The sequence below is a fragment of the Alligator mississippiensis genome, chromosome 2 (genome assembly GCF_030867095.1).
Source record: "Alligator mississippiensis isolate rAllMis1 chromosome 2, rAllMis1, whole genome shotgun sequence".
NCBI classification, from domain to species: domain Eukaryota; kingdom Metazoa; phylum Chordata; order Crocodylia; family Alligatoridae; genus Alligator; species Alligator mississippiensis.
The window spans coordinates 298,424,830-298,437,377 of NC_081825.1; the positions used below are offsets into that span (position 1 = coordinate 298,424,830).

Sequence of the window (12,548 nt, forward strand, 5' to 3'; positions counted from 1 at the left end):
CATGATGCAAAAGGAAGGCTTCCCAAAACTACCCTTCAAAACCAGCCCCTATTACTGCAGGGGTGGGCAATTATTTGGGCCTGAGGGTCACATAGTGAGTTCTGTGAGCTGTTGTGGGCTGGGTCAGCAACTCTCCCCCCCCCTCCCCCCCCCAAACAGCTCCCCAAAACTCCCTAAATGGCTCTGCAGTCAGCTGGGTAGCTGGGATGGGGCCACAAGTGGGGGGGGGGGGGAGGCAGGTGTGCCCATCCAGGAGTGGGCAGGCAGGTGGGGCTAGCTCTGGGATCAGGATCCAAGGCAGTGACAGTGTGGGGCCAGGGCCCAGCCGAGATCTGCTCTCTGCAATGGGCGCTGGTTCTGCAGGCGGTGGTGTGCAGGAAGTGGATCATGGCTCTGCCCTGGGCCCCAGCCTTGTGCTGTCACTGCCTTGAAATCCTGGGGTCTCCATGGGGACCAACTGGGAACCATGCAAGCAGGGCGTGTGGGCAGGCAGACCAGATGGGGCTGCAGGCGGGCAGGGAGCTGCACCTGGGAGTGGGACGGGAGGGCAGGGCCAGGATCTTGAGGTGACAGCACGGGCCTGGGGCCTGGCCCACAGCCATGATCTACTCCTCGCACATCCCGGCCTGCAGAATCCAGGGAGCAGTGATCCTGGCCCCACCTACCTGTCCTGCTGCTAACACTGCTTCCCGCCTGCCCACACCCGCACCCTAACCACCTGTCTGTGTGCCCTACCCATGGAGCTCCAGCCTCCATCAGTGCCTGTGCGGTGGACGGGCCAGGGTGCCCAGGCAGTGCAGCTGGGTCTGGTGGTGGCGGCAGCTAGAAAGAACCACCGCTGCCAGGGCTGCTGGGAAGCAAGTCTGGCTGCTGCACTGCCTCAGTCCTGCTGTGCGCCTGGGGGTGGTGGGACCGGCTAAAAGCACCATGGCTTGGGCTGCCCCCTACACCTGGGCTAGGCAGGACCGAGGGACCTTCTGTGGGCTGGACAAAATCCCTTGGCAGGCCAGATCCAGGCCCTGGGCTGTATTTTGCCCATCCATGTATTACTGTCTGCTTGTTATAATGGCTATAATGGTCACAGAATGGAGCAAATGAACAAGGAAACGTGGTAGCTTGAATTACCCAGTGAGACCTTCTGGATTTTGCAGAATGACCTCACTTCACTGCCTAACCTAACCTGTTCTCCATAGTTAAAACCTGTTGCATCAACCGCCACAGTTCCCTGCTTAGCGGCTCTTGCTGTGAAATCTTTCCCTGAATGGTCAGTCCTCATGTCTCTTCCTCCACAGCAATACTCCATATTCTAGCATCTTCTGACTTAAAGCAACTTCTTTCTTTTGTTTCCATCATTACCCTGAGATGGCAAAAAACCATAACCGATCAGTGACAAGGTACTGGGAAGCCGAAATGCTGCCCCTGTGAATAAAGAAGCATGCAAAACTAGAGAAAGGAAAGGGAAAAAATTATTGATCTCAGATGATGTAGGGGACTCCAAATAGGGAAGTTTCATATGTGAAAGCAAAGAAGAGATGATGTCACCATGAGGTCCTTGACGTAGGAACCAGACGTTAATCAAAAACAAGTTGCACTGTGGGAACGTATACACAGCAACTACAGCCAGGTGCAATAAAAAACCCCCAGAGGCCTGCAATTAGACAGCCTTCATTAAACGACAGATTAGTTACCTAGCAAAACGAAGGGCAAAGCACAGTAAGATGAAAACCCTGAGGCAAGGTAGAAAGGCAATATCTATCAAGGTACTAGAAAAAACATATGGGGAGTCATTTTCAATGAAGCTATGAATAAACACCCAAAGTTAGCTGCTTGGCATATTTTTATATCATTTCTCTATCATTTACATTTTTCTAAACTACAGATACCCCAGCTTTCTTTTCGTATAAAGCATTATGTTGCTAAATACATACAGATGCAGCAAGTCAGCCATAACTTTTTCCTCTGCCAGTAAGAATTCTAATTTCTTGTTTAAACTCAATGACTTATTTTTTCTTCTGTTTTAGAATATGTAAATACCTAACTTTCCTTGATTTCAGACTTCTAATGTATTCCAAACTGCCAAAATTAGCAACCTACAGAACAATACAAGCAAACCTATCAAAGCCTCAGGTATTTCACTAACAGATCTGAGTGCACTGGAAATCTTGTGAATTGTTGCATTTCATGTACATACTGCCAAACAAGTCTTATGACTGATCAAGACAGTGCCATTTCTTTTCCAAGTAATTTTCCATGATGAGAACTGGCACAGTTTAGACTTTAAAGGGAACCAGATAGCTGATCAAACAGAGTCCAATTTTATTTCTATTGTTTTACATGCAAAAAAAAAAAAAAAAAAGAAATGGTTCATTTATATATTAGTTAGTAACTCACACTTATCTAAAATAAACTCCATGCATGCTGAATTAGGTCACCTGGTATTTCATACCCTTGCTGATTATATCACACCATGGCATGGCCACCATGACATTTTTCATGTTTACTTCTTCATTTTTTAGTTTCTTGTTATACACACACGACTCTCTGGAAGAACAATGAGGCTGTGATTCAAGTGTTCAGAAGTTTGGAAAAGCCACAGCTAAGGTTGCGAAACTAATTCATTCCCTTTATGCATATTCAGAGTAGCCTTCAAGTACAGTCATATGCCATAACCTCCCCTTCAGCTCTCCCTAACTTCAGAAACAGGTTAAGCCAGTGATTCTCAACCAGGGTGCTGAAGCACCCTGGGGTGCCTTGAGATCTGTGCAAGGGTGCTATACCATGTCAGCACTGCAAACATGATTCACAAGGTAAACCCATATATTTCAAATAGCTTTCAGATCTCTTGTGGTCTTTCTCAGTTCTTTGCCACAGAGTTGCTCTATTGTTTTTCTGCAGTCAAAAAACAAGTGAAAACTGAACTGGCATTTTCTGGGGGGGTTTGGGGGGGGGGGGGGGAGGGCCTGAATTTAACAAAAGGTGCCTTAGGACTAAACGACATTGAAAGCCACTGGATAAGCTGGGAGAGAGGTGGGCAGTCCTCTCTACAGTGTTTCAGCTCCTGTCAAATGATCAGGAACCACCACTAGGCAGGCATGTTTTCCAAATGTACTGATTTCTTTCTGGTTGGTGCCCCTGGAAGTGGGATGATTTTTGGAGACTAGGAGCCAGCAGTCGACTTGAGGAAAAACATGGCAGGCCTAGCTCAGACTAAAGAGGGTGCTGCTCACAGATGCCTGTACCATAATGCACTGCTGGTTTCTGCAGCCATGTACGTGGCAGAAAGCCATAAGCCATCTGTGGAAGGGAGTCATCAGAAGCTGACTTTTTGGAACCAACACAAAGACCCGTGACAGATTTTCCAGTTCTACTACAGGCGAAACAGGTAGTCCAGGAGGCAGCAGGAAAAGGGCAGGGTGCAGGACCGACCCTCACAAGCAGCCCTTTCAATTTGCCATGACAACCAGGTTTTCTTACCCCAGCTGTTCCCAGAAGAACCTTCTCGGTCCTGGTGCTCAGCACTCTGACCTGACTGGTGCCGAGACCCCTTGATCCCCACCCAGCCGTTCCAATTTCCATGGATCTGAAACCAAAACTGCAATTTTAAGAAAACTCACCACTTTCCCCATTGAGATGGTTCAGCTGGTTCATATTTGGCTGCAGCTTATTCTCATGTCAGCTGTGGGGTCTGTGTCCTGTGGGCAGTACTCCCTTGGGCAGTAGGGCCTACAGCAGGTCCTAGTCCACTATTTTTCCCATGCTTGTTCCGTCTCCATCTTCCATAGCCAGATATAGCATGCCCATCCAGCCACAGTGCCAGACTGCTTGTGCCACATAACCTCTCCTCTGCTAAATCCTTCCAGTGTGGCCTAATCTAGTTCTCCTTCCCCGCTGCTTTCCAGGCTTTCACTTTCCCTCTCTCCCCCACTTACTTACCTTGCAATGGCAGGGAGCATCCTGCTCAGCCCTGATCTGCAGCATGCTCAGCAGGCACATTTGGGCTGTTCAGCTGCCAATCTATAGCACATCTCCACTGAGCATGCTGCAATCTTTCCAGAGGGGTTGACTGATTCAAATTTGGGTGCTTTTTTCAGGGATGAGACTCTACCTGTTTCCATGACACATCAGCAGTCTCTGCACAACTGAATTCAACCCCCTGTTTCAAAGTGAGGAAGCATCCCAGCTTCTCAACAAAAAGGCTTTTTGAAGAACATGGGAGATATCCATCTCATTAAAAAATATTGTACATGCCTGCCTGCTGTGGTGTTGATCTGTTAACTGGCCATTCCAGCAGGGGTTTTTACATGCCCCAAAAAGTAGCACAGGCAGTCCTCAACTTACAACGTTCTGAGTTACAACGTTTCACACCACGACATTTATAAATTGACACCCTGTTTCCACTTTACAACACCAGTTTTGGTACAGGGTACACAGAAGTACAGGAAATGAGAGAGAGAAACCTGAACCCTACCTAGTAAAGGGAATTTCTGAATACAATGAAGCCTTCCAAAGCTTAGGAGAAAATACAAAGCTTCAGGTAAGATCTACATGTGTGAGTCTCTTAACCCCTTTTCTCTCTCTGTGTTTTATTCCCAGAGATAATTTGTTTTGAGTTACTGTATTTCTGTACTGATCACAAACTCCGAAGGGACACGTCCTGCAGGTTCTAAACTGAGCTGGACAAACGCCAGAGGAACAGCTGTCAAATAGGGAGGCTGCAGGCTGGACAGGTAGATCCTGTAGAGACATTTAGTTTATCTTGGGAGAGCCGCTGCTTTCCCAGAAGAAACCACAAGCATACGTATGTTCAGGCTTTTTCTCCTACTCTGGATTTGGGAAAATGGCAAGGTTTTACCTTGCGAGGAATAAAAGCATTTGGGTCTGCCCTTAAAGGGTGCACTCAAGAGACTGCGGTCAAGGATATCGCCAACATGATAAAATTGTAAAGCTTTTTGTCTTCTTCCAAACTTTGTGGGAAAAGGGTATTGTTTTTCCTATGGTCTCATTCCCAGAATTTTGTTTGATCTGCCTCATTTTCCTGTAGCAGCTCAGGGCTGAACTGTTTTGGTAAACATCTTTATGCATTTATATTCTGTTACTGGATTAACCTTGGTGCAACAGCCATCTAAATTATCCTTCTCATTTTTTATTCTCTCTCAAATGTTAATGTGTTCCTGCTTGCTATAGGTGCCACTGGTGCAAAGAAAACACCTGATAATCAGCTTGATCTGACTAAACTACATGAAAAATTCATTCATAAGTAAAACAATGCACAAGCCAGGACAAAGAAAGGATAATAACTGTAAACTGATCTGCGCTATTATAAATAAAAACATTAATATTTTCATCATTAAAAAGGCACACATCTGGAAAGGCTCCATTAACATCAGAAAGTGGACATGAGAGTACAGACAGCTCCCAAACATTCCAGCTCAGAAACTTCTTTTAATTTTATTCTATGCTAGTAATACTGCACTGCCAAATCAATGATCTTCCCAAGAATTCATTATTACCATTCTTCTCAGTGACAACTGATGATGGAAGGCATCGGTTATCAGAAAGCTGTGTCCTGTCAAGAGTTCTTTGAACTGAACACAGCTATTTTATAACAGGCACCTGGGGTGTTTATACATATGCTCGGGAAGGCGGCGGGGGAGTGTCCGGAGCATCACGTGCATCAGCGTCTCCATGCTGAAAAGTGGTGATGGGGATGCTTTAACTAAAGCTTGTTCAATGAGCTTTACTTAAAGCGCCCCTGCTGCCATTTTTCAGTGCGGGAGCACTGATGCACGTGATACTGGAGTGCGGTAATTACCACGCTCCAGCAGACTCAACTGAGTCTAATCCGATGCACCATAATTGCACCGAAGAGGCAGGGGGATCATTCAGTTGTAATCAATGCTGGAGCAGCCTCAATGTACATGTATAGGCACCCGATTCCTGCTTTATCTGGTTTCCAGTAACTTGCAGCTTTTCTTTTCTTTCTTTTTGTTAAATGATTGATAAAGCAGGATCATAGACAGCTTCGACTGTGCATCTTCCTACCTGTGGCTGCCATTACCAGCAAAAGAAACCAGCAAAATCAGGACAGCGTTTTGTATTTTGGTAACAGGACCTGACTTCAGCTGCTGCCAACATGAGTGGGATATAGGAAGAGGGCTGTTAAGCAGAGATAAAGCCACCAACAGGAGTTGGTTTACCCCAGTTTACTCCACATACACTCAGCTTGCCTTATCAACCGACTGCATGAAGCAACCAACCAAACAATGCTTTTTATGTCGACTTCTTAAGTTCTGGATAAAAAGTGCTTGTCAGCATCTGGCAACCCTTCAAACACTTCCAGCAGCAGTCCGAACAATAATTATTTATCACTGCCAGTTCCACAGCACATACACTTTCTGATGTAGTGTAACTACTGAACTGATCTCAGTGGATGGCCAATCCAAAAGTGGCACAAGGTATTTTGCTCACCAATTTCAGGCTTTTTCATTCCTGTAACCACCTGTCATGGTGCAATTTAATACCCTGGCATATTTTAATGATATTAATAAACAGGCTACAAATATAGGGAAAGATGGTTAAAAAAAAAAAAAAAAAAAAAAAAGTTATTCTAATGGTCATTTGGATCAGCTGCTTCAAAACACACTTCCTGTCTGTTTGGTCTATTCTGTCCGATCTCAAAGGTGGTATACTCTGTCCGACCTCCGATTATTTCATACCCTGAAAAGTGTCCCTCAAGTAGTACCTACCAGATATATCAAACACAGTAACAGATTTCTGGCTGTTAGCATGCGACAGGAGGAAATTCCAGATGAGGGCACTGGAGTACTAAAATTACCATTATTCTTCATCTTCTGGCAATACTTCATTTACATGAAAGCAGCGAACCTTCCCTTTCAAAGGGTACCCTGCCTTTTAATGAGAGGGGTGGAGGGGGGGGGGGAACAGGACAAAAAAAGGGATATCTAACTTTGACTGTTAAACATCACACACTATCAATTTAGACAAGCAATACTCTGGGTTGTACAAGGAAAGTGTTAATGCCAATCTCCCATCACAATTCAAATCAGTTTGATTTAAATCAAATCCACCCTACTCAGCTTCCAATCCAGGCCCCCAATTAATAATATGTTAATAATATTCAAGTACCATAAGCAAAGTAGGACAAGCTTCAGTTGCAGAGGGTGAGGTACACCTATCCAAAACCCAAAGCCTAGTCTGGACACTTGCCGTCATGGGATGGAAACCTAGGTTTGCATCCTTGCTCCACACAAGGCAGAGATTGAACTTGAGCCTGTTGGTCATTTACTGCTGCAAAGCTCTACAACAGATGAACATTGTTTAAATTTGCCCTTAATCTCCAGAATGGGAGGCAACAAAGATCTTGACAATTTACCAAGACCAACCATCCAAGACCATGAGCAAACTGCTGCCTTTCATCCTGAGTTCTTCTGGTCTAAGGCCTGGGGGGGAATAGGCAGTTACCTTCTTCCAGTGGGCGTTATGAGGATTACAAGTGATTATGGTGTGCTGTTTCATGTGCAAAGGCCTATTAATAAAATTACTACCGGAACTCACCTCACACAAACTCAATCGGTGAGAGACGGCTGTGTTTACATAGGAACTCTTTATTCCTTTTGAAATATGCAAAGCATTTTAATTCTGTGGACTAGCTCATTTTGTGCTAATTTTATCTTAGCCTGCAGGACTTACTGAAACTGCTTGTTCCAGAAATGCAAGGAAAAGAATCCATCTGCCACACAATGAAACAGTTCAAAAATGCACTGTTTGGATACTCAAAATCTAAATAAAGAAATGCAGTTATGGCCAGCAGCTGTTTATAGGAAATGAGCCCTCTCATAGGTTACAGGAACTTGTCCCTGGTGCATAAGAATATTGTTGGAATTTAGGCCAATTTAAATCTTCATGAGTTGCTGGTAGGCTCAGTAGCCACAAGCAGCAATAAAATCCATTCAAATTATGATCACTAGAGCCTTTAAAAATACCTTAAAGCTGGATGCCACCGAAAATCCTACCAAACCTGTAGATTTTCACAGACCTGTTTGTTGCTACAATTCAATTTTTCACTCTTATAAGTTTATTTTATACGGAAAAATGTCATTAAAATGGCAACATGCACATTCACAAACTGTTTTTCTTTTTATTGCTCACTTGTGACTGGGGCCTGAAACATATACTTTGTTTTGCTAATGTCACAAAATGTGTTCTCAGAAACACGTTCTTACTCCTAATTCCTACCAGAGAATTATTCCTTTTAGGGGTATAATTATACACATTTTTAAATTTTGTTTAGTTAGCAGTAATTAAACTTTTTGGACAAGAGTGAAGGTTTTAACTGTAAGTCCAAAATTCTTAATTTTATTCTGAAATTTGTATAGATTGATTCCAAAAAGAACAAGTTTTAATTATTAACTTTTAAAAATCAACATTCTAGAAAAATGTTATGTGATTATGTCTTGGATCAAGACATATTAAAACTAAACCTGATACTACTCATTCTTCAGCTTTTTTTCCTGACAAGTTTGTGTGAACAGTAAGGGATCACTGCAGTGATTATATAGCCTTCCTGAAATGCACTGTTTGCCAACACTTTTCTCCAAAGAAAGATTTTCACTTAAAAACTCCAAGATACAGGTCAAACCAGTGTTTTTATATGCTGTTTATTTATTTTACACATTATTATGATTAAAGGATTAAGACTCCCCAACTTTCTGTAGACTATGGAAAGTGAAAAGTCACACACTTGTGTGTGGGGGGTGATGGTTTTGAACACCCCGTTGTACTTAGTCTTAGGGTTTTAATGCCATTTGACAGCTCCTTATGGAGAATGGAGAAAAACTGTCAGACTCCTCCCCTAAAGAAGAAAATATGCACAAATTCCTATGACTTTTCAAACAGATAAAAACCCAAATTCAAAACAGAGTGCTGTTCTATTTGGTGGAAACAGAAATGAACTGGATTCTCTACCACAGCAACTGGCCCTCTCCCAAAGGTAGGCGCTCTATAGTTCATGGATTCTGACTTGATTTGTGAGTCAAACACTCAGCATGACCTTGAGAATATAGCTGTGTGGCTTCCCTTTGGGTTGCAAGTCAGAGGCTGGAGATGGAAGAAAGAATCCTCACCTCAGGATCCAGAGGACCCAAGAGCCTCAAATATTTGTGATCCACAAAGGGTAGCTGTATTACTACCTTGATGCTTCATGATTGTACTTAATACACATGACTCCAGAAAACTAAATTGGGCCTGATGCTTGGATCCATGCTTGTTTGTCCAACTAGATCTCCCTTTCATGCCTGAGTCTTTTTCCTCTACCTAAGAAAGAAAATATCTTGAGATGAGGTTAACTACCAGTGTAGCATGACAGCCAAAGATGAGCAGAGGTCAGATCTAGGATGCACACTTACCAGGCCTAGCAGTGCCGCCAAGAAAACCCATTGTGTGGCTCTCAGCAAACTGGCTCCTGGGTCAGAAGCAACACAGCTGCATCTGCACAGCATTGAGGGCAGGCTCATTAGAGCTTGCTGAACTAAGACACCATGCTAATAAACTGGTCTCCATAACTTTTGTCTGTGGTAACTTATGAGCTGCCCAATTAAAAGGACTTACTGTAATTTCCTATATTTCATTTTGCTGCTGAAAGCACGCCTAAGAAATGAGCCAAACCATTTTACAATATGCAAAAAAGCTGCTTTGCTTTCTAAATTTTTGGTTTTCAAGATACAGGCATTTTCTGAGAAATGAAAAAAATGCTTACTTTACAGGAGCCCTGGCATAGACCTGTAGCCAGTCTGGAATCTCTGCAGTGTGGTATGGATTTGCAGGCACTAGGAGGGGCTGGGTTTTTTCAGCTTGCTGTGGCTGATAGGTCACTGGAGGAGGTTGATCATATCGGGGAACACTACATGAAGAATAATATAGATATAAACAACAGATTTCTGTTAAACTAGGAACCTCAAAAAGCAGTAATTTAAGCATATTAGAAGCATGAATTCTGAACAAAGTGTCAATCAAAAATGTTGATTAATCCAGTCATTTATGGACTGGACTAATCAATGGGAGTCGTACATACAGACTGATGGTACTGTTGCATAGTGGGGTTAATTCCAGCCTTCTTTAGCTGGGAGGAGAGAGACCCTTCTATAGTAGTTTTTAATAACTGCATTACTACTCACAAATGTAACTATTGCTACAAATCTATCATCATATTGTAAAAATTCATCTTGCAATACTTCACCTACTGCAGTTGTTACTGAAATGAGATCTCACAGTCTAAATAAAAACAAAAATGATTTTAAGAAGTAAAAATATACCATACTAACCAACTGCCTCTCAAGAATGATGGGGGAAGGGGGCTGGCATGGAGTGCTACCATGCAATGCTCCACGCTCTTGCTGTTCTGTCTTTTCTCACTTTGCCTCTGTTGTAGGGGGAAGTGAAGCCACCACTGCCACGCCGGCCTTACCCCACCCTCCTCCTCACTGCTTCATGCTCATTTTTTATTTTTTTTTTAGAACAAATACACTCTTTTAACATTTGGTATAAGCTCTTCCAACAAAAATGTCTTTTTTTTTTTAAAAAGCTGTTCCACATTGCAACTTTCCTTCTCAGATAAAGAAACAGCAGGAAAGACAGTGCACACCCACTAATGGGCATATTGGAGAATACTAACAAAAAGATCACAAAATATAAAATGTGGACTATGATCTTGGAGAAGAACTAACCTGTGCGTATGGCAACAAAAGGGCCCCTTCAGAAACAACATGTTATTGATGTGGAAAGTCACTTGGAAGGTAATACTTAACAGTGGTCTCTTCCTGTAAATCGCCTTCTGTCTCTAAAGTTTCTTGTTACTGAACACTGATAGAAAAGGAGGATGCTTGGTTTGCTGGCAACAATATTCTGTGCTCCGAATTTATACTAAAATAAACCCAACTCGGGAAACAAAGCCTCAAGGTTATCTCCCTTTATAGCTGAAAGTCAGGAACCAGTAAATGAGTAAGACTTCCACCGTGACAATAAAACATCTCTGATACATTACTACGGAGACAAATGCCAGATTTATCTAAAAAGAAATCAAGCTGATTAGGACTTGCTAACATTAAAAAGCCACCAACAAAATCTAATGTTGGTATCATACCTGGGAGCACATGGATGTTTGTACTGAGCTCGTTTATTGATGTGATCCACATAATAGACTCCAAATTCTGCTGACTCAACTCTCTCCCATCCTGGAGGCAGTCCCTCACGCTCAAGTGGATGACTCCAATGCGTTGTATTAGTGTTATGATCTATGTAGTATTTCCTTCCTCTAATAGTCCAGTCCACTGACCAGCCAGGGGGAAGAGGTAAATCTTCAGAACTGTGATTTGTTAAATTTCCTAAAGATGTAGCAGGAACCCTCCCAATACCTGAAAGAAGATGAAGAAGTTCAAATGCCAGCAATTAACATGCTTTCAAAATAATGTAAAAATACTTTCCCAGGGAAAGCAATACAAGATAACTTTCTGGATGAATCATGACTCAAAAATCGCTGCAGTAGATTTATAACCTACATGTTTACAGACTGTTTTTCACTAATAGATTAGAAAGTGGAAGAATTCCAGTGAAATGCTAATTACTGAGTAATTAAACTGCCTGCCCTAACTGGTCAGTGACAAATGGAGCTGTAACCTCTCTGTAAATTAGGTCTTACATCTTCATCCCCTGCCAAAAACATTGGGTTTTTGCATTTATGAATGTCTGCCACTAGGAGCTCTCCATTTTACTCATAATGGATGACTGAATGTTGGAGCAGTTTATCAAAGCTTCCTAGCTCTGCATTTTGCATCTATTGGAAACAAAAACCATGTTTGGATGCTGGTGCCTGGGTGACCGGCTTTCACTAGACTTGGAATTCACTTTTTCCATCAGAAATCCATGTAGCAATAAACAATGAAGCTACCTCCAGCAGATAAAAAGAACATAGCTGAAAATGTGACATTTTTGGTTGGGTCACTGTGTGTTTTACAAGTCACCACCTTTCATTCCCTAGTGCAGAGCTTTCCAAACTTTTCATGTTGGTGACACACTTTTTAGACATGCATCGTTTCGCGACACAGTAATTCAGTTCCGGGGGAGGGGCCAAGGGAAGCAGACGTGAGTAAGGGAGCTCCGTGGTGCCCTTCTGCAAAATTTTCTGCATTTCGCGCGACACACCTACACACTGTCACTGACATACTAATGTGTCGCGGCACGCAGTTTGGAGAGCTCTGCCCTAGTGGCTTGCAACGCTGAAAAAGCATATGCTCAATTTCAACTCTTACATATACCTTTAAAATACAGGGTTTTTTTTCTGTTAGTGTTATTTTTGTAGTTTTAGTTGGATACCATTTTGGGGGGTTCTTCTGGGCATACAACACAAATAAAACAGACAATTTTGGGGGAGGAAAGGCAAATTGTAGGAAATGGTTTTTCCAGTCACGGCAAGAGTGGCAGCATGACGCAGTTCTTTACTATCGTTATTTATGTGAGTTCCTTTTAAATAAAGT

General features: G+C 42.8%; 1 protein-coding gene across 2 annotated transcripts in view; it reads right to left on the reverse strand.

The window, feature by feature from the left end:
* SAV1 (salvador family WW domain containing protein 1) overlaps positions 1-12,548 on the reverse strand; it is a 30,665-nt gene that overhangs the window by 4,805 nt on the left and 13,312 nt on the right. For both annotated transcript variants that reach the window (XM_006276016.4, XM_059723387.1), the window contains 2 exons: positions 11,159-11,429; positions 9,776-9,919 (listed from right to left, as the gene is read on the reverse strand). In XM_006276016.4, the coding sequence (XP_006276078.1) occupies positions 9,776-9,919; positions 11,159-11,429 (415 nt within the window). The remainder of the gene's footprint in view (positions 1-9,775; positions 9,920-11,158; positions 11,430-12,548) is intronic.